Here is a 21849-nt window from a genome sequence, read left to right as displayed (position 1 = left end):
AGCACCAGCCAACCAGCTCCTAACTGTCATTTTTCAAACACAACCTGTAACATGGCAGTTAGGAGCCTATTGGCTGGTACAGTACCTGATCTCCATTCACGGCTTAGTAAATAGCCCCTGTGTAAGGTAAGAAGGAAAAAATGCAAGTAATGAATACAGGTCACCGCAGAATACCCTGATGAAGGCTGCTGGTTACACCGGAAACAGATAGAGAGAATGCTTTGTACCCTCCACAAATGTCTCCTGCTGAGTTATATCTCCAGAGACCAATTACGTCAAGTTCTCCTCGAACACATTCCATTAATCTTCAGGCCATCGTGCTGCCTGTATCAGTGCGTCCTAACCAATTCACACAGAGATTCAGCAAACACTGTAAAGAGGACAGGTAAAGGAAATTTCCCATAGCAACCAATCAGATGATAGCTATCAATTTATATACTCAACCAGCTGACTGAAAGCCAGAAGCGGATTGGTTGCTACCGTATAATACATTTTGGCTTTTACAAAGGCTCATTGCATTGACCTATCACAAACTGTAAATACAAAATGATGCATAAAATAAATTACCTTCCCTCAGACGATCCACGATAAAGGTGAAACCTGTGGTACGTGGATGCAGGACATACTCATATTTCTCAAGGGAATTCTTTTCAGCAAATTCATGGCTGCGAGCTTTCGTATTGTCTGGAGAAAAAAAAAATGGAATACAAAATGATTTTACTGCTAAGCCCAGGAGCAATAAAGTGCCGTAAAACAGAAAAAACTTTAAATCAATCAAAACAGAAAAAGTGGTCATTAAAAACTCCCTCTGTCCCTACAGAAGAATAATGGCGGCTAAAGAAGAATTCGGAGAGAGGAGATTTTAAATTGTTATGTTAAATTGTTACATTTAGGATACAGATGCGTCGCGCCAAACATCCCCCTGTCAGCACACCAGATCCCGGCTTGCATGGATCGTCTTTTTCGCTGCTGTGCCATATGGTGTATTGGTACTTAAGGACGCATCTGTGTGTCAACCAGCAGAAAGCGCAGTGTGCTTAGAGGAGCTGCCTATTACATACGCATGGCACCGTTTTCAAGCCTAAAACCACACACGGGACCCAGCAAGCTGCACACAATTCCGAATGTGGACGGGACGAGCGATTTTTAGTAAACGGCGCATGCGTCACAGGTTACATACGCATCAAAGTAAAAGCAAATGATTCTGAGATGTACAGATCTTATCTTGGTCACTTCTCGCTTGCAGCTGGATGGGTATTTCCAGTGGCAGTGGGGCGCTTGCACGTAGAATACATTTTGACGCGGGTGCGTAACAGAGCTGCGTCCTATTCTCAGTCTGGCGTATGCGGAGATCCGTCCATTTCATTTGGGTCTTACGCACTATGGATGAGGCTGGTGCAAAAGCTGATGAAGGCAGTGATGGCTGCTTTCGTGACGGATATTCACATGGGGACTTCCGATCGCAGAAAGCATCCACAATTTCACTTATCTCCTTATATACTGGGGACCCTGCTCCTTCCACTATAGAACACTCAGTCTGTGGCTTTCTGCAGTCTCCATTCTCCTCCTCACATCATGTCACTGCCCCGGTCACATGCAGCCCTGTCCTCACTGACACATCCCTCATCTCCTGATATACTCTGTACTGCTGGGGATCCTGCTCTTCCCACTATATAACTCTCAGTCTGTGACTTCGTGCTGCCTCCATTCCCCTCCTCACATCATGTCACTGCCCCTGTCACATGCAGCCCCATCATCACTGACCCACCACTCATCTCCTGATATACTCTGTGCTGTTGGGGATCCTGCTCCTCCCACTATATAACTATCAGTCTGTGGCTTCCTGCTGCCTCCATTCTCCTCCTAACATCATGTCACATGCAGCCCTGTCCTCACTAACACATCACATCTCCTGATATACTCTGTGCTGCTGGGGATCCTGCTCCTCCCACTATATAACTATCAGTCTGTGACTTGCTGCTGCCTCCATTCCCCTCCTCACATCCTGTCACTGTCCCTGTCACCTGCAGCCCTGTCCTCACTAACACATCACTCATCTGTTTTACTCTGTGCTACTGGGGGCCCTGCTCCTTCCACTATAGAACTGTCAGTCTGTCTTCCTGCTGCCTCCATTCCCCCCTCACATCATGCCTTTGCCACTGTTCTCCTATGTGACTTATTTGCATAGTGTCTCTAATGAGCACTTAAAATTTCCTCCAACACTTGACTGTTTTAGTAAAACACAGAGGCGCCAAAAATAACTTGAGCTGGAGGAACGGAATACTTGGTTCTAAGCGTCCCACTGACGTTCTTTGTTCGGGATCATACTCTTTAATTCAGCACTTTTTTGTTTGTTAACCTGCGTTATTCACTTGTCCCGATTTCCAGGAAACACAAAGAAAGCTCGATCTGTATCAGAATCTCTGAAGCTTGGGAATCCGTAAGGCTTGTTGTGCGACATGCGCTGCGGCTTGGTTTTGGCACAACCCCGGGGACTAGTAAACGTTGTGTGATGATTAATGAAAGATTGCTGGATCAGCCGCCATTCAACGGAAAATTCTCTTCACTGCCCACAGATGAGGTGAATGGGCTGATTCACCGATAGACGTAACATGAATGGCATAGACTCAGATGCAAAGCTAAACAGTCTGATGCAAGAAGCTGCAGGCAACAGCTATACATTGGGTGCAGTCATTAATATTTAGGAGACTGCAAACTATACAATCACTAGGAACTGGTGACATCATTGTACTTAAGTGATGTCACTGATCCCGAGAGAATCGATACGATCATTCTGCATTACCCATTATCTTACAAGTAGGTCATCTCCTAAGAACCCGACGTATACCAATGTAACCACAATAGGTTGGTCATCCCAAAATGCCCTTGCCAATACTTGCAGCGGGTCTCTGTGGCAGGCATTTATGCCACCAGGTCTGGTGCAGCCATAAGTGCCACTGACAAATCCCTGCAGCTATTCTGCAATGTATTTACATAGCTTCTATAAGTACTCAGCACACAGTAAAACTTGTGCGCTTTTACCTGTAAAGCTCTCAGCACACCATTTGAATTCTGTGCACATGTTCCAGGGGCCAGCAGTAATTTTGCCAAGTTATCCCTCCAATTATTTTAACTATACATGTACAGGATACATTGTCCGGAAAGTTATGAAAGACAAAAAAAATGGCTGTCGCTCGGCAATGTTGTCACACATACGGGCATGATAATCTCTTCCTAAAGACACCTCGGGGAGCTCTGCTAAAGTATTTAATAAAGAGGGTGATATCGAGGGCAAAACACGTTAAAAGAAATTAAATATTTAAAATAAAAAAGAACCTTAAGTGCAGGGGTCACATGGGGACTCTAGAGACAGATATACTCCAAATGCAGCTTTTATTAAGCCAAAGTTCAAAAACAACAAACACAGTAACACAGAGTGAAGAGGGCAAATGGTACTTAGCCTGATAGGGGGCAGCACAAAGTGACTGGGCATACTGTACTTTACTCAATGACAGAAAACTTTACAGCGACCCTGATTAACGCTAAGAGAGAAGAGGTCTGCGGCAGCAGGTACAGTATTATCACGTCAAGCAAGGACGGAGATTCTGCCTATAAAGAATGAATGGTTGGTGACAACAAAGGGAATCCTCCCTTCAAAAAGGTAGTACTGGACGGCTTAGACCGGCCATTTCTGGCGAAGCACTTCTTTGCGGCGTGGCACAGACTTGCCAGGATACATTTTTAGCTTAAATACAAACACAGCATGTCCTGCATGGCCGGCGGTTCAAATCCCGACAGCGGAAGCTCGGCAGTGAAGATCCCGACAGGCAAGTATTTTTTTTTATTTATTAACCTAACCCCCCCCCCCCCCAACCCTCCCTTAAGAGTGCCTAAACCTAACCCCCCTTTCCCGCAGCCTAACCCCAAGTCTCCCGGGGGGGTGCCTAACACCAAGTCTCCCGGGAAGGGGGTGTCTAACCCTAACCTCCCCCCGGGGGTTCCTGACCCTAACCCCCCCTTCCCCTAGCCTAAACCTAACCTCCCGGGGGGGTGCCTAACCCTAAGTCTCCCCCCGGGAGCCACTAACCTAACCATCCACCCCCCGCAGCTGTCTGCGCCCGGCTTACCTTCAATCGGTAAGCCGGGTTTCAGGCTCCCGGTGTAATTCTAATGACAGGCATCAGGATTTCGACACCTGTCATTAGACACTTGCCGGGATTAGACAGTTGGGATGCCGACCGTCGGCATTTAGACCATCGGCATCCCGACTGCATACCGCTACGGAAGCACTGCATATAGTGTACAGTATATAGGTGGGCCTGACAATGGACACTAAACATTATTTGGTCATCCAGCTAAGTTGCCACACAATTTGAGAAGTGAGCACCTGATTCATGAGCTGTTGGAAGGGAAACATATATGCCATGGGGCCCCGGGGGCATGATAACAAATTGGCATAGCCAATGACTTCACCTCCTCCAGTATCCCTCTGTGAGAATCATGGGGGAGATATGTCCAAGCACATCCAAGACGGTGGAATAGGTTCGTCCACCATTGCCAGCAGCGGATATACATACTGTAGAACACGGTCCTCTTATTGTCTTTTTCAAAACAATTTTTAAAAAATGATGATTGGTGACTTTGGCAAAAGACGGCAAAGCAAATATATCCCAAAGCATTTATCTTGGTGAAGACACCTTTGGGCAACCCAACTCTGGAAAGAATTTCTAATAGTTGGATGCCCACTGGTGGAATAATCTACAACCACCAATATTAATTTCTATGCTTTCAAAAAGGGGACCCTCTGATCCCAGTAAGCCTTTCTGATTGTTTTCAAAAGTAAACCCTGACTATAGGAAGAGAAAGGGATGCAGTCATAAGGTCGTCATTCACAATGGCGACACCACTAAGTCGACAGTCAACATATCAACATCAGACATGTCGACATGTTCACAATTTTGACATGTGAAATCCAAACACTCTCAGAATGTCAACACTAGGGTTAGGAAGTGGGACAGGACAGTTAGGGTGAGGCACTAGGGGAGGGTTAGGCACTAGGGGGTGGGTCAGGCTGTGGGACGAGAGGATTAGGGTGAGGCACTAGATTGAGGATTAGGGACAGGTAATACCTCCCTGGCTTAGGCTATGGGGAAGGGTAGGAAGCCACCGCAGTAGATGCTACTGCCGCCTGGATCAGGTAAGTCACCGGTAGACCACAAGGGACTGTTTTTTTACACTCTAGCAAGTCGACATTTCAACAGAATCCACATACAGATGGATCCTCTTACATCTAGCCTCTGCGCATTAAACAGCCCTTCTAGTTGCGCCATGCCGTTGAGTGACATGACAGCGCCGAGCGTCTTTTGTGTGCCTTTTTACCTTCAAATGCGTCTTATTATCACAACGATGCGAAAATATAGCACAAGCAATCTGCTGATTAAAATGATATGCAGCATGCCTATATTCTGTATGCGTCTGCGGGCGTATCTGCATGCGAAATGCTACGTTACAGTGTCAGCGACCGTAACGTAATGTTTAGCATGCAGATGCACCTGCAGACGCACACAGAACATAGGCATGCTGCATATCATTTTAATCAGCAGAAGCTGCTTGTGCCATCTATTCGCATCGCTGTGCGAATAAAGGGGCCTATCCATTAGCAGATGTATTTCTGAGCTAGTCAAGATATCCCTTGAAAATTCCGGTGGCTGTGCTGAACGATATCTGTCATGTACATTACAGCAGATTTTTGCAAATGACGAACGATATCGCATGACATCATTCAGGGACTGGATTTTTTTTCTCTGCAGCGCTCTGTAGCTGCTGCTAATATCTTTCGTCGTTCACCGCATATAAACTGCACGATATTGCTAATATCGTACAGCGATATGCGATAATTGGCAAACATGTTGGAGAGATGATAGATGCGATTTATCGGCCGCGGGAGTGCGCATCTGTCATCATTCAGGACCTAACCATTAGCAGATATAATGAACGATTGAACAATATATCGTTCAATCGTTCATTTTATCTGCTAATGGATAGGCCCCTTAAGACGCATTTGAAGGTAAAAAGAAGCACGAAAAGACGCTCTGCGCTACAAAGTCACACGGAGCTCCCGCGTTGTGTGGTGGGTCTTGTAGCGCACGGAGAACAGATGGATGTGGACACATCTGTAGTGAATGTTGACATACTGGCTATGTCGACATTCCGAATTTCAACCTTATATACCACACCCAAGAAGAAATAGGACAGACAGGAGGCTGGTGCCTAGGATTGTTACATGACAGTCAGGATAAGCCGCAGACCAAAAAGGGCGGTTTTTCAGAGAAAGGCCTCATTTCTCCCCAAGTGACTACCCGATAACTTGCTGCGAGCACCAAATGCAGGGAGTTATTAGTTGCTGTAGACAGTCTCAATTGTTTTAAGTTTCACCCTGCAAAATAAATCGGTATGCTGGCGGTATGGGTGATGCACATAGCGAGATGTGTTTCGCTTTCAATCAATTTAACTTATCACAAGTTTTGAGTAAATTAATAAGATGTTTTGTTTTAGTTTTTTTTTCTATTTTTGGTTAGGCCAACAAAACGTAGGCATCAAAAAGTGTATTGATAATGTCCATAGTTCCTACTGACTTTATGGTCTATATTAGGAGTAGGCAACGTGTTTCTCTTTGGGTGCCAGACATCCAACATTGCAAGGTTGGTGCAAACGGACTGAATCAGACAAGCGCAGAGCATGCAACTCGCATAAAGTCTCCCAGTTGCTGAATCTAAGTTGCTACTGGTGACTTAATGTGCCTTCGACGTCTGAACTTTCCACCGTTTACTGTAAATTCATTTCTAAGCAGACGCACGTGTGAGAAATTATCTCTGAAAAATAATGATGACAAAATTCTCAAGAGGAAAAAAAAGGCTCTTTAATTGGAATTTCTTAATCATGGAAAAAAATAAAATAATAAAACCTACGCTGCGCTAACTGCCGGGACTAAATCTGCGTAAAGGATTAAAAAGGAAATGCCTGGGATAAGATTAAGACAGATAGAGAAGCCCAGATCGTAATTTAAGTTTTATGGATGTTCAGTAATTTATTTTTTTCTTCTGAGAATTCATCTCATTTGTACTTCAGCAAAGTTTTCCTGGGAACAATAAAACAGTCACCAACTCCGTACTATTACTTCTTACTCTACGTTCTGATGCCTGGATTGTATATTTTACTCAGAGGCTGTGCGATGGTCTCTCGTAGCGGAGAAATCGAACAATCGATAGTTAAAAAAAGCCCCTCTCGGCGCGCCAGGTCCCGCTAGACTATTTTAGCACTGGGCGACTTTTTGCCGAAAACGTGTGTCTAAGTCTCAATGTGATGAGACTAGGAAGCACCAGCAGATTTATTTGATATGTGGCACTTGTACATCTGTGTGTGACTGAGTCTGTATACAAAGTGCTACAATGTAGCGGCACCTGCTTTTTTCATTCCAAGTTCCGTTGTGGTTCACATACAGGTGTCACATATCACATTATTCAGAGCAGTCTCCTATATACAGACTCAGGAGCACACAGATATACAGGTGTCACATATAACATTACTCAGCACAGTCTCCTATATACAGACTCAGGAGCACACAGATATACAGGTGTCACATATCACATTACTCAGCACAGTCTCCTATATACAGACTCAGGAGCACACAGATATACAGGTGTCACATATCACATTACTCAGCACAGTCTCCCATATACAGACTCAGGAGCACACAGATATACAGGTGTCACATATCACATTACTCAGCGCAGTCTCCTATATACAGACTCAGGAGCACACAGATATACAGGTGTCACATATCAGATTACTCAGCGCAGTCTCCCATATACAGACTCAGGAGCAGACAGATATACAGGTGTCACATATCACATTACTCAGCACAGTCTCCCATATACAGACTCAGGAGCACACAGATATACAGGTGTCACATATCACATTACTCAGCACAGTCTCCTATATACAGACTCAGGAGCACACAGATATACAGGTGTCACATATCACATTACTCAGCGCAGTCTCCCATATACAGACTCAGGAGCACACAGATATACAGGTGTCACATATCACATTACTCAGCACAGTCTCCCATATACAGACTCAGGAGCACACAGATATACAGGTGTCACATATCACATTACTCAGCACAGTCTCCCATATACAGACTCAGGAGCAAACAGATATACAGGTGTCACATATCACATTACTCAGCACAGTCTCCCATATACAGACTCAGGAGCACACAGATATACAGGTGTCACATATCACATTACTCAGCGCAGTCTCCTATATACAGACTCAGGAGCACACAGATATACAGGTGTCACATATCACATTACTCAGCGCAGTCTCCTATATACAGACTCAGGAGCACACAGATATACAAGTGTCACATATCGCATTACTCAGCGCAGTCTCCCATATACAGACTCAGGAGCACACAGATATACAGGTGTCACATATCACATTACTCAGCGCAGTCTCCCATATACAGACTCAGGAGCACACAGATATACAGGTGTCACATATCACATTACTCAGCGCAGTCTCCTATATACAGACTCAGGAGCACACAGATATACAAGTGTCACATATCGCATTACTCAGCGCAGTCTCCTATATACAGACTCAGGAGCACACAGATATACAAGTGTCACATATCGCATTACTCAGCGCAGTCTCCTATATACAGACTCAGGAGCACACAGATATACAGGTGTCACATATCACATTACTCAGCACAGTCTCCCATATACAAACTCAGATATACAGGTGTCACATATCACATTACTCAGCGCAGTCTCCCATATACAGACTCAGATATACAGGTGTCACATATCATATTACTCAGCACAGTCTCCCATATAGAGACTCAGGACCACACAGATACACAGGTGTCACATATCACATTACTCAGCGCTGTCTCCCGTATATAGACTCAGGAGCACACAGATATACAGGTGTCACATATCACATTACACAGCGCAGTCTCCCATACACAGACTCAGGAGCACACAGATATACAGGTGTCACACATCACATTACTCAGCACAGTCTCCCATATACAGACTCAGATATACAGGTGTCACATATCACATTACTCAGCGCTGTCTCCCGTATATAGACTCAGGAGCACACAGATATACAGGTGTCACATATCACATTACTCAGCGCTGTCTCCCGTATATAGACTCAGGAGCACACAGATATACAGGTGTCACATATCACATTACTCAGCTCAGTCTCCCATATACAGACTCAGGAGCACACAGATATACAGGTGTCACATATCACATTACTCAGCACAGTCTCCTATATACAGACTCAGGAGCAAACAGATATACAGGTGTCACATATCATATTACTCAGCGCAGTCTCCTATATACAGACTCAGGAGCACACAGATATACAGGTGTCACATATCACTTTACTCAGCGCAGTCTCCCATATACAGACTCAGGAGCACACAGATATACAGGTGTCACATATCACATTACTCAGCGCAGTCTCCCATATACAGACTCAGGAGCACACAGATATACAGGTGTCACATACCACATTACTCGGCGCAGTCTCCCGTATACAGTCTCAGGAGCACACAGATATACAGGTGTCACATATCATATTACTCAGCGTAGTCTCCTATATACAGACTCAGGAGCACACAGATATACAGGTGTTACATAGTCACATTACTCAGAGCAGTCTCCCATATACAGACTCAGGAGCACACAGATATATAGGTGTCACATATCACATTGCATTTTCAGCAAAAAAAAACATCCAGCGCTAACAGAATAACACAGGATCTTGCAGCTCACTCACATAAGGCAAGTCAGGCTGCATGGCGTATTGAGGCTAGAGGGCACATCTGTATACAGATTTAGATACTCAGTCGCACACAGATGTACAAGTGTCGCATACCGAATTTATCAGTGCAGTCTCCTGGCGAATCGCTTTGCTACTAATAAATATTTCAGATTACAAATGGCGTGTCCGACAGAGGATTTTGAACACTATTTGGAGCCAGGGTTGCCCTCTTCTACACCGCGACGCCGTTCACAACAGGGGCCTCCCATGACCCGGGTCTATCCAGCATTGCACTGCACGCTTGGATACATCGTCATCTCCATGCGCCACTGAAAGCAGCCAATGCGGTGGTAAGCGGCACGACTCAGCTCATCATGACCCGGGTCGGACAATTCGCAGTGCACCATGACCTGGAGGCAGTCCAGTGTCCAACCCTGGTCGCTAACCCGGGTTGGATTGCTTGGTCACTTGACCCAGGTTATTTTTCCTTGCCCGTTTCAGGAGGAGCCACAACCCTGGTCGACCAGACAATAACCTGGGTTATAGCAATAGTCTGAAAGGGGTATAAGATACATTTTCGGCACAAAGACGCCCATAAGAATAGTATGAGAGCAGGCGCGCCCATGAGGGGGTACTAAAACCTCGATACTGAGTGCTTATTGCTTCCAGAATGAAAAGGTTTAGGCTAATTCTGAGTCTCCACCTTTGGTTGCTCTGTGTGGTCATAGCAACTATTTATTCACAGTAACCTTCATCAACACACAACGTAATCCCACAAGGTATACAATACCAACATGCTAAATAAGGGCTTCTGGTTGTCTGAGAGAAAATAATTGTAACAATAATAATCATTCAAAACATGGAAAAAAAAAAAAAAAAAGATTATTAATTTTCTGCAAGCTAAGACTATAAAAATAGAACTGAAGAACCCATTAATATAAACACAGACGTATGTAACTAACAGAAAGGAAATTATGTCTAGACATGGCATTTACCTAATATTTAAGATCATAATGAAGATTTAATTAATAATAATAAAAAAATAAATAAATAAGTGAACTGTCCCAAGATAAAGGCAAAGCATCATTTTATCTGATAGATCAGGAAATGGATGGGGTAAATAGAAGGTTTCAACTCAAGTGCTAGTATTTACCTTCAAGTTACAATGTAACAACGTAAATGTGAAACCCATGGCCCATGACGTAAATACGTACCAGTAGGATACATGCAGTAAGCTTTACCTACCTGCACATGCTGCCATACTGGCTCAGTATCACAGTACATGTAGAGGAAGATGTATTAAAGCCTTGCAGAGAGAGAAAGATTGGAGAGGTTGCCCAAAAGCAACCAATCAGCTTGTAGCTGTCATTTCACAGGCTGTGCTAGATAAATGACAGCAGCTGATTGGTGCGGTTGCCCTAAGCAGCCACTTTATCTCTCTCAATGACTTGATACATCCCACCTCAGTCTGTAAAAAAACTCAATATTTATTATTAATAATTTGAATGAAACAATAAAAAAAAAAAAAAAATCACATTACCAGCAGGTGTGGAAGGCTGTGCTGGGATCACGTGTTTGATCCCAGCATCAGCAGAGTTGCAGGGGCAGGCAGAGGGGATGTGTCCTCTGCAGGACACATCCGTTGCCGGCGCTGGGACAGTGACGTCCCCAGCGTTGGTGCAGACACCGCGGACACCTGGTGAAGGGACCGCCTGGTCCCATTCACCAGTGCCGGCTGTACTTTGGCGCCGGGAGAAGCTTGGCTCTGGGCGCAGGCTCAGCGGAGCTTGGAGCCTGGCAGCCAAGAAGCGGCGGGTAGCCGGCACTGGGACAGAGTACCTGTTCCCAGCGCCGGTCAAGCGTTGGGCGCGGCGCTCCGTGCGGTGGGTTTGGCTCGGGCCGCGAGCCAAACCTGGCTCGCGGGCCAGCAGCCAATAGGAGGCAGACGCGACGAGCCAATCACGGCTCGCCGTGTCATAGCCCCGCCCACTCGCGTCATCTTGTATTAGACGGCGCCGAGCGGGAAAAGGCAGTTCGGCGGCAGAGAGGGAGGAAAGAAGACCTCCCGAAGAGCGGAAGATCGACGCGTCAACAGGGGCGGCGGCCGCGGAAGAGGCCAGAAGACGCCTCTGTCAAGAGAGAAGACAGGCGGCGCCGGCTGGAGGAAGAGAAGAAGAGGCGGCGCCGCTGGCCAGGACGGGCCAGCGGCCGAAGAATGCGGCTGAGGACCGGAGAGGACTGCGGGGGAGGGAAGTAAAAGAGCGACACGAAGTTCCCCCCGCAGCCTCTTCCAACATAGCAGGTAGGCCCTCCGTGAGGCCCACCATATACCCCCCTCCCTAGACCGCCAGGGTTGTCGGGCAATAGGCCCGTGGGACATTGTCGGGCACTAGGCCCGTGCGCAAATAGGCGGGCACAAGGCCTGGGGCACAATAGCGGGCATTAGGCCCCGTTAAAGGATTGGCCCTTAATCAGGTGTGAGTGGCCTGGGTACTAGGCCCAGGTCACTAAATAATAAAGTAGGCGGGCAACTGCCCGAGCCACCCAAAATATAAGGTGGTCTAGGCATTAGGCCCAGACCGCTAAGTGAGCCCCCACAGATCGGCAGGCAAATAGGCCTGAGCCCCATAAAAAGTGGTCTGGGCATTAGGCCCAGGCCACCACCAGAGCCCACCGTTAGGCAGGCACCTAGGCCTGAGCTACAATATAGAAAAAGGGGACTCTGGGCAGTAGGTACAAGTCCCTCGTGTACCCTGCAGTAGGCAGGCATAAGCCCTGAGCCGCTGGTAAGACCCTGGGCGTTAGGCCCAGGGCCCTGAGCCCATTAGGTGTGCCCCTCATATAGAAAGGCAGCCCCGCATAGATGATTAGAGGTGTGAGCAGTGGTGGAGAGCTGTCCGGCTCCCACCAATGAGCTAGAGTTTCCCCCAGTTACTAAGAAGAGGAGCTGGCCAGCTCTGGATAGATAGGTAGCAGACATTTAAAGGGACAGCACCGTGTTTTGCTCTTGTATACTTATAGTCTGTGATTGGTGTTCCGTGCAGGGTAAAAGTTTAGTTATTGTTATATCTGTCGCACTACACACACTGTAGGTTGAGGGTGATGCGGTTTTAGTATGTATAGTTGCTTGACATAGGTTTAGGCCCTGCACGGCTGTGTTGTTTATCTCCTTACAGGGACCTGTAGGCGAGTGAGCGGACGAAGAGCAAGAGTGGACACGGTGAGAAATATCTGTGTGTATTGTCTCCCTGTTTGTTTTGTCACTATCTATCTTTCCTTCCTTCTGGGCGGACGGTGAACCTTGCAACCCGGTGCAAGTACGGATCTTCACCTGGTGCGTGAGTACCGATAGGTGAAAATTCGGGATCTGAGGCCAAAAGTGCCAATGATGATCTTCACTTAAAACCTGAATTTATCCCTTGGTTCGGTAGGGCGTGTCGGTCGACGTGAGGAAGGACGGTACTCACCTCGTCTCCTTCCCCCTAGGTCATCGTGTCCGTGTTCTATTTGGAGGTTCCAGGACCGTCTGTTCAACACACGGCCTGAAGGTGAGAGGGTGCGACGCAAGGTAAGGAACAGACGTAAACCTGCACGGCAGCAGGCACTGCACCGCACCACCCCTCACACAGGCACGTTGGTAAGTGCAAATGAATAGCACCCACCATCGGTCTGTATGTGTCCATCTACTAACCACACTAACAGGTGCTAGTGAACTGGAGGACATCTGCTCGCTCTTAACCCATGAACTGAACAACTCCAACTTGTATCTTAATTGGACATGAACTGCGTTGTTAGGCAATAGAAAACGGTTTCCATAAAACTGCTGCATCCGCCGTTACAAGAATCACAAAATTATAAATATTAACTATTTTTTAACATTACGATTGTATTGATAATTTTGATACTGAAACATTTTTTTCGGCCAACATCACATTTTTGTTATCTCCATATTGAATAGAAATTTGCTGGGGCAGGTGAAGCGAAAACGGCCTGTCCCAGTGAAGACATTAGGGCTGTAATGCGATTTTTTTCTTCTTCCATGTGTGTGTTAGCACAGGTGCATTGTGGGGCCAGGAAGAGGCAGATGACGTCGCCGAGGAGGACAGCAAGGGTGCCGGCGGAGAGGACTGTGAGAGCGAGCGCGCCGGCGGAGAGGACTGTGAGAGCGAGCGCGCCGGCGGAGAGGACTGTGAGAGCGAGCGCGGCGGCGGAGAGGACTGTGAGAGCGAGCGCGGCGGCGGAGAGGACTGTGAGAGCGAGCGCGCCGTAGAGGACTGTGAGAGCGAGCGTGGATGTCAGGAGGTTATGGTTTTTTTTTTTTTTACCTCTAGGTGACTTCTGGGCATAGCGGCCAGCGTGGTCAGTGACGGCAGCTGAAGATGGGAATGCAGACTTTGGGGGTGGGGTGTTTGTAGCAGCTTCCAGAGTAGAGGGGTATTTTTTTTTTGTGCTGCGAGAAGCTGGTGTGCAAGGAGCTGATGTGTATACAGTCAGGTGCATAAATATTGGGACATTGACAGAATTTTCATATTTTAGTCTCTATTCACCACCACAATGGCTTTGAAATGAAACAAACAAGATGTGCTTCAACTGCAGACTTTCAGATTTAATTTGAGGGTAATTACATCCAAATCAGGTGAACGGTGTAGGAATTACATCGGTTTCTATATGTGTCTCCCACTTTTTAAGGGGCCAAAAGTAATGGGACTATCAACTCAAAAGCTATTTCATGGACAGGTGTGGGCTATTCCCTCGTTATTTCATTATCAATTAAGCAGGTAAAATGTCTGGAGTTGATTCTAGTTGTGACATTTGCATTTGGAATCAGTTGCTGTCGACTCTCAATATGAGATCCAAAGAGCTGTCACTATCAGTGAAGCAAGCCATCATTAGGCTGAAAAATCAAAACAAACCCATCAGAGAGATAGCAAAAACATTAGGTGTTGCCAAATCAACTGTTTGGAACATTCTTAAAAAGAAAGAACGCACCGGAGAGCTCAGCAACACCAAAAGACCCGGAAGACCACGGAAAACAACTGTGGTGGATGATTAAAATAATTATTTCCCTGGTGAAGAAAAACCCCTTCACAACAGTTGGCCAAATCAAGAACACTCTCCAGGAGGTAGGTGTATATGTGTCAAAAGTCAACAATCAAGAGACTTCACAAGAGTGAATATAGAGGGTTCACCACCAGATGTAAACCATTGGTGAGCCTCAAAAACAGGAAGACCAGATTAGAGTTTGCCAAACAACATGTAAAAAAGCCATTACAGTTTTGGAACATCAGATGAGACAAAGATCAACTTGTACCAGAGTGATGGGAAGAGAAGAGTATGGAGAAGGAAAGGAACTGCTCATGATCCAAAACATACCACCTCATCAGTGAAGCATGGTGGTGGTAGTGTCATGGTGTGGGCATGTATGGCTGCCAATGGAACGGGTTTCCTTGTATTTATTGATGATGTGACTGCTGACAAAAGCAGCAGAATGAATTCTGAAGTGTTTCGGGCAATATTATATGCTCATATTCAGTCAAATGCTTCAGAACTCATTGGATGGCGCTTCACAGTGCATATGGACAATGACCCGAAGCATACTGCAAAAGCAACCAAAGAGTTTTTTAAGGCTAAAAAGTGGAATGTTATAAAATGGCCAAGTCAATCCCCTGACCTGAATCCGATTGAGCATGCATTTCACTTGATGAAGACAAAACTGAAGGGAAAATGCCCCAAGAACAAGCAGGAACTGAAGACATTTGCAGTAGAGGCCTGGCAGAGCATCACCAGGGATGAAACCCAGCGTCTGGTGACGTCTATGCGTTCCAGACTTCAGGCTGTAATTGCCTGCAAAGGATTTGCAACAAAGTATTAAAAAGTGAAAGTTAGATTTAGAATTGTTTAGTTTGTCCCATTACTTTTGGCCCCTTAAAAAGTGGGAGGCACATATAGAAACCGTTGTAATTCCTACACCGTTCACCGGATTTGGATGTAATTACCCTCAAATTAAATCTGAAAGTCTGCAGTTAAAGCACATGTTTGTTTCATTTCAAAGCCATTGTGGTGGTGAATATAGGCCAAAATATGAAAATTCTGTCAATGTCCCAATATTTATGCACCTGACAGTGTGTGTGTGTGTGTGTGTGTATATATATGTATATATATATATATATATATATATATATATATATATATATATACACACACATACACACACTCAATGAGAAAATGAAAACACATAATCAATATCAAACTGAAACATCATTAATTACTACTACTGTCCCAGCATGGGTTAAATTAGAAGTCAGAAAAGAAAAATATAAAATAAAAATAACTGGATGCAAAAAAAAAACTATACAAATCTCAACAGTTCAAGGACTATTAATACATATACCCCTTAACACAAATTGACATCAGAAAAAAAATTATAAATTGGATAAACCCATGAACACTATTTTACTAAGTATCTGACGACAGCATTTACCTCAAACCTTCTTCACAAAAAAAATATAAAATGTCACATTCATCACACATTACCTGCACTTGACAAAACAAGAACTTCTGTCAGCCATCAGCTATGCCAGGGGTGGCCAAACTCGGTCCTCGAGATCTACCAACAGGTCACCCAGCAGGTGCACAGGTGTATTAATTACTCACTGACACATTTTGAAAGATCCACAGGTGGAGCTAATTATTTCACTTGTGATTCTGTGAGGAGACCTGGAAAACGTGAACTGTTGGTAGATCTCGAGGACAGATTTTGGCCACCCCCGAGCTAGGCAAACTAACACAGGCTAACAAGCACGGCCGAGGGGAGGAGCCAAAGAAGCAAAGAATCATGGGGAAAACATGACAAAGAAGGGAGTCCCTGAATCAACATCCTTCTGACATGAGAAACTAAATCAGGGGAGATAATATAACACCATCTACAGATGGAGATAAATCTAATTTTTTCAAACAAACACAGTTATATAAATATGATCTGGAGAAAAGTCCCATTGGTCACAATGGCAGAAACTCTCATTTCAATAAACTGTGAAAAGTTAGAGAAAACAGATTCCTACAAAGTTTTCACTGCACTTAAATATGGAGAAAAGATAATTATCAAATTTTCCTGCTTTTATGCTGAAAAATGAGATAATTATGTTTATTAAATATCCCCCTGAATACCAGGACACGGTGTTCTTTAAGTTTTCTATTGCAACAATTTCACATAATGAGCCAGAGAAACGCAGAAGCTTTAGCACAAGATGAAGGAGGCGGCGGTGGGCGACACAGAATAATATGAGACCTTCTCTCCATATCCGAGTCTGATGATCAAACCTTCAAAAGGGCCGCTCATTAATCTCAGTAGTAAATGAAAGAGACAAAGTCATTTTAAACAAGTGTTACAATCTATAACAAACACAATTATGACACCACAGCAGGATGGAGCTGGTGGCCGTGGAATCGGTATGAATTACCGCTGGACCCCTGGCCGGTGGTTCAAATCCCGACAGTGCCTGGCCGACAGAGGAAGAAATCCTGATCGTCCCTAGGTAAGTATTCACTAACCTAATCTACCCCCTAACCCTCCTTTAGGGTGCCTAACCATAACCTTCCCCCCATGCCTAGCCCTAATCCCCCCTTCCCCGCCGCCTAAACCTAAGTCCCCCGGGGGGGGGGGTGCCTAACCCTAACCTGCCCCCAGGGGTGCCTAACCCTAACCCTCCCTCCCTGCCCCTAGCCTAACCCTAAGTCCCCCCCGGGAGCCCTAAACCTAACCCTCCACCCCCCCCCCTCGGCTGTCCGCTGCAGCGCTCGGCATCTGCTCGATCGGGATGCCGAGCACCGGTCTCCCGACGTCGGTCAAATGACAGGCGTCTAGATTTAGACGCCTGTCATTCGTCCCTAGTCGGGCATTCCGTCCGCTGGCTTCCTGAATGTATACCGGCGGCCGCAGGGTCGTCTGTTGCCAACCACTGATGCAGGGGGGAGATTTAGCGCATCTTCTCAATATGACAAGTGGAGGTGTTGCCCATAGCAACCAGATTTGAGCTATCATTTATCTGGTACATTCTATAACATGACAGCTATAATGTGATTGGTTGCTTCAGGAAACTTCTCTACCTGTCAACTTGAAAAGGTTTGATAAATAAGTCTCTTGGATGAGATACAGGAGTTAAAGAAAAACATACATTCCACTGTAATTACAACTAAACTCTAATGAACCTCCTCTCCAATACATATACCCCTTTTACACTGACCCGGGTTATTGGCGTGTCAACCTGGGTCCGCGGCTCACTGTAAAAGGGTCCCTGAAAAAAAATAAAATAAAAATAACCAGGGTCCAGTGACTTGGCAATCCAATACGGGTAAGCAAGCAGTGTTGGACCCAGGACATTCGAAGCGGGTCCCGTTTACAGCACAGATACAGCCGGCTCACCGGCGCTTGTAGATTATGTCATTTCCAAGACCCGGCAGTGAACTTAACACTACACCCGTGTGCAGCATAAACAGACATACCCGGGAATAACCCGGATCACAGCCGCAATGCGAACAAGGTCTGTCCCGGGTGGACCCGGGATTTTGGTGTAAAAGGGGGTATAAGTCAGAGTCTATAATTGCCATTACTCTAGGGTTCCATAACCCTGAAGAAGTCTGAATACAGAGGTCAGTGCGCATGTACCTAGAACGCTGGCCAGTCGCACCACAGCCGCCAAGCTCAACATTTCAGTAGCTGCCTCCTGGCTCCGAGATGCTATTACTGCCTATAAAGCCCACAAGAGAACTGCTGTAAATGGGCAACACATAAGTATAATACTCCAGATGCTTCCTCTGACGCAGTGCAGAAGAGCGCATCAATGTCTTTGTATATAGTGCTACAAAAACGATCAGTAAAATCGGTTCACATAAATACAATGAATACGTTAACAGGAGCTTGCAATCTATCCAGGAAAGAATCTAAGGAAATAAGAAACAAGCGCATACGTAAATACTCCTCCAAGGTTATCTGCAAAGAGTCCTGAACCTCTAACAGTGTCACACATTCAATAACAGGAGGCAATGATCACTGGCAGCGTATAACCAGAGATCAGCTTTTATAGGCCTAGCAGTGAATTCAGGCACTGAAAAACTCATCTGGCTCGTTTTCTACTGGTTGCTGTCTACACCATGGGTTTTGTTCAGAGATGTACGTAAAATCGATACTTACGTACAATTCTGCACGTGCGATATTTACGTACATCTCTGCATGTGCGGAATGGCCGAACTGCGCCAGTGCAGATCTGTTTCTGCGATGTTGCTGGCCACAGCGTGAATGACATGCTGCTGGCGTTTAAAGATGGCGTCGGGCAGCATTCCCTCCCAAAAAAGGGGGCATGTCGACCCCGTATTCTGGGCATACCCAAGCCAGTGGCAGCGTGATTTCACTGGACATCCTGAGTAACCTGACGTAAAGAGGCAGCAGCTGTACCATTCTGCCCAGCTCCGATTCATGCCCCATGTCATTAAGTAGGCCCCTTAAGCTACCATACACTTTATTTTTAGGCTAATAGTACTTATGAAACACGCACACAAAAGGTGGTCTTGCCCCAGCTTACTGTTTATTAAATGGGCAACTTCACTTAAAAAAATTATTTTGCCTCATTAAAATAATGATGCAAAGATAACCTAATAGAACAACTTCTGATACTTGATCTAGGACTTGTAGCTGAAATCCCCCATTGAAAACTCATTAGCACATTGTTGCTGGCACTTGATAGATGGGTTGAGCAGGCTGATCTTTCTTAGCAACTTTGGTAGCCATGGAAACAAGCTGTGGACCGCGCTGACTGTCCGAGTTTACAGATGTTGCCAAGAAATGTCAGTTATGAATACCCGATGGTCAGTCAGACGGCAGCAGCAGTGGGTTTTGGGCATTTTAAACTGATGATTTCAGGCAAAAGTCCTGCTTGAAGTATCAGCAATGAATCCAGTACATGATCATAAATTATTACTGATTATTATAATTTTTTGGAGTAAAGTTGCCCTTTAATAACATTTGTTTCTTGAACCCAGACTTGAACAGCAGCTACGCAAATAGAATTAAAGAATGTGAAGCCGACAGACCATGAACAATTTAGAAAGAAAGAGATTTCAGGTTACCAGGAATTATCAGCCCAGCTAGCTGTACACACAATTGCAGATGTGCTGATAGCGCTATTACAATCCCTACCGCCTAGTCTGTCACCTCATACATGTAACAAAGGGCCTGATCCAGCTGCCGAAGCAGCTTAGTTTTTTATGCAGTATGCAGCATGCGCGGCACCAGTACTGTGCATGTGCAGTAGGGGTCTGCGATGTTGCTCGCAGTTTGGCAGCAGGCTGTCAGTGATTGGTAGTCTGCTGCCGTTTCGGGGTGGGGAGGGGGCGGCAACGGCCCAATGGAATCACAGATGATCCGATATTGCATTCTAGAACGTAACGCGTATCAGTAATGCATGTAGGAGGCCTGACGCCTTATGCTGCTTTACCACATTACAGATATCGCAACCGGGTGTGGACTGACAGACAGTAAAGAGGTCTACAATGTCTAGATCAGGGGTGGGGAACCTTTTTTCTGCCGAGGGCCATTTTGATATATATACAACATTATTTGCGGGCCCAGTGCAGGCTACGCCCCCTCACTGTAACATCACACAGGGCGGGGCCACAATTGCCAGTGATTACAGCAATGCCCGGAGCATCCTGAGGATGCTCCTGGGAGCTGTAAGGGCAGCAGTGTGACCATCAGAAGCACCCTAAGGGCGCTCCAGGCAGCACTGCTGCATATATTCTTGCTGCAGTGTGCCATTTTAGGGCCAGACCAAATGAATCCGAAGGCCTTATACGGCCCCCGGGCCTGAGGTTCCCCATCCCTGGTCTAGATAGACACCAGATGTTTGACAGTCAATAGGTCGACAGGGACAAAATGTCGACACACTAAAGGTCGACATGTAAGAATGTTGACAGTTACAAATGGTTGGCATGGTCAAAAGGTCAACATGAAAATGGTCGACACATGATTTTTTTTTTGTGTGCCCTAATCTTCACCCTAACCCTCCCTCCTGGTGCCTAACTTTAACCGTCGGGGTAAGTGCCTGACCCTAACCATCCCTTCTAGTGCCTAACACTAAACGCCGGGGTAAGTGTCTAACCCTAATAAACAGAAAAAAATCATGAGTCAACCATTTTCAGGTCGACCTTTTGACCGCCGACCATTTGTACTTGTCGACCTTCTTACATGTCGTCCTTTTGTCCCAGTCGACCTATTGACTGAGTAAAATCTGGTGTCTATCAAGAAACTGTCGACATTTTTACTATTTATCTATAGTCCGGCAACCATGTGAGCAGCTGGATAGCTACGGTACTGGGTCCACAGCTGAATTAGGCCCAAATAACAGAAGTTTTTGCGTCGAAAACCAGATATGATGGAATACGCAAATCCTTCCGAGTGAGAACAAGTAACACTTAGTAATCCGCATCTACGATAATCACTCTGCTACTGTACATTTCATGTAAATTACTTGTCACAAAGCCTCAATTTTAATCACAGCTCTGACAGACGTTTACACAGCAAGTTTCCCATTGTCACTGTAGGAGAAGCCACACATGTATTTACCCTAGCAGTGTAAGGCCTGTATATAACCCATTCTCCTCTAGTGCTCATTATCTATGAGACAAGAATTACACTGAGTATGGCTTCATCTATATAAATAGCGCACAGGTAAGGGTTAAATCCCCCACGGCCAGGGCTAGTAAAACAGCGTAAGGAAGACAATGGAACATTATCCCTGACACCGGAAAATGGGAGTTAGGGATTATGTTCTACAGGTAATGTTACAGCATATTGCCCATAATAAACGGATGTTTCCTTTTATCTTCTAATCGGTTTAGAAAAAAAGTCCATTACATTCCTATTGGTTGCAATAGACATCGCGGCAATTTCTATGCATCCACCTGTGGGGCAGATTTTATAGATGCCCACAGTTGTGTCTCAACAGA

General features: G+C 45.6%; 1 protein-coding gene across 2 annotated transcripts in view; it reads right to left on the bottom strand.

Moving 5' to 3' along the window:
* LCLAT1 (lysocardiolipin acyltransferase 1) overlaps positions 1–21849 on the bottom strand; it is a 335781-nt gene that overhangs the window by 68577 nt on the left and 245355 nt on the right. For both annotated transcript variants that reach the window (XM_088467990.1, XM_088467991.1), the window contains one exon: positions 568–684. In XM_088467990.1, coding sequence (XP_088324116.1) covers positions 568–684 — 117 coding nt within the window. The remainder of the gene's footprint in view (positions 1–567; positions 685–21849) is intronic.

Source organism: Taudactylus pleione, unplaced genomic scaffold (assembly GCF_031769625.1).
Source record: "Taudactylus pleione unplaced genomic scaffold, aTauple2 ptg000079l, whole genome shotgun sequence".
In the NCBI taxonomy this organism is placed as follows: Eukaryota; Metazoa; Chordata; class Amphibia; order Anura; family Myobatrachidae; genus Taudactylus; species Taudactylus pleione.
This window is presented reverse-complemented; position numbering and strand designations above follow the sequence as displayed.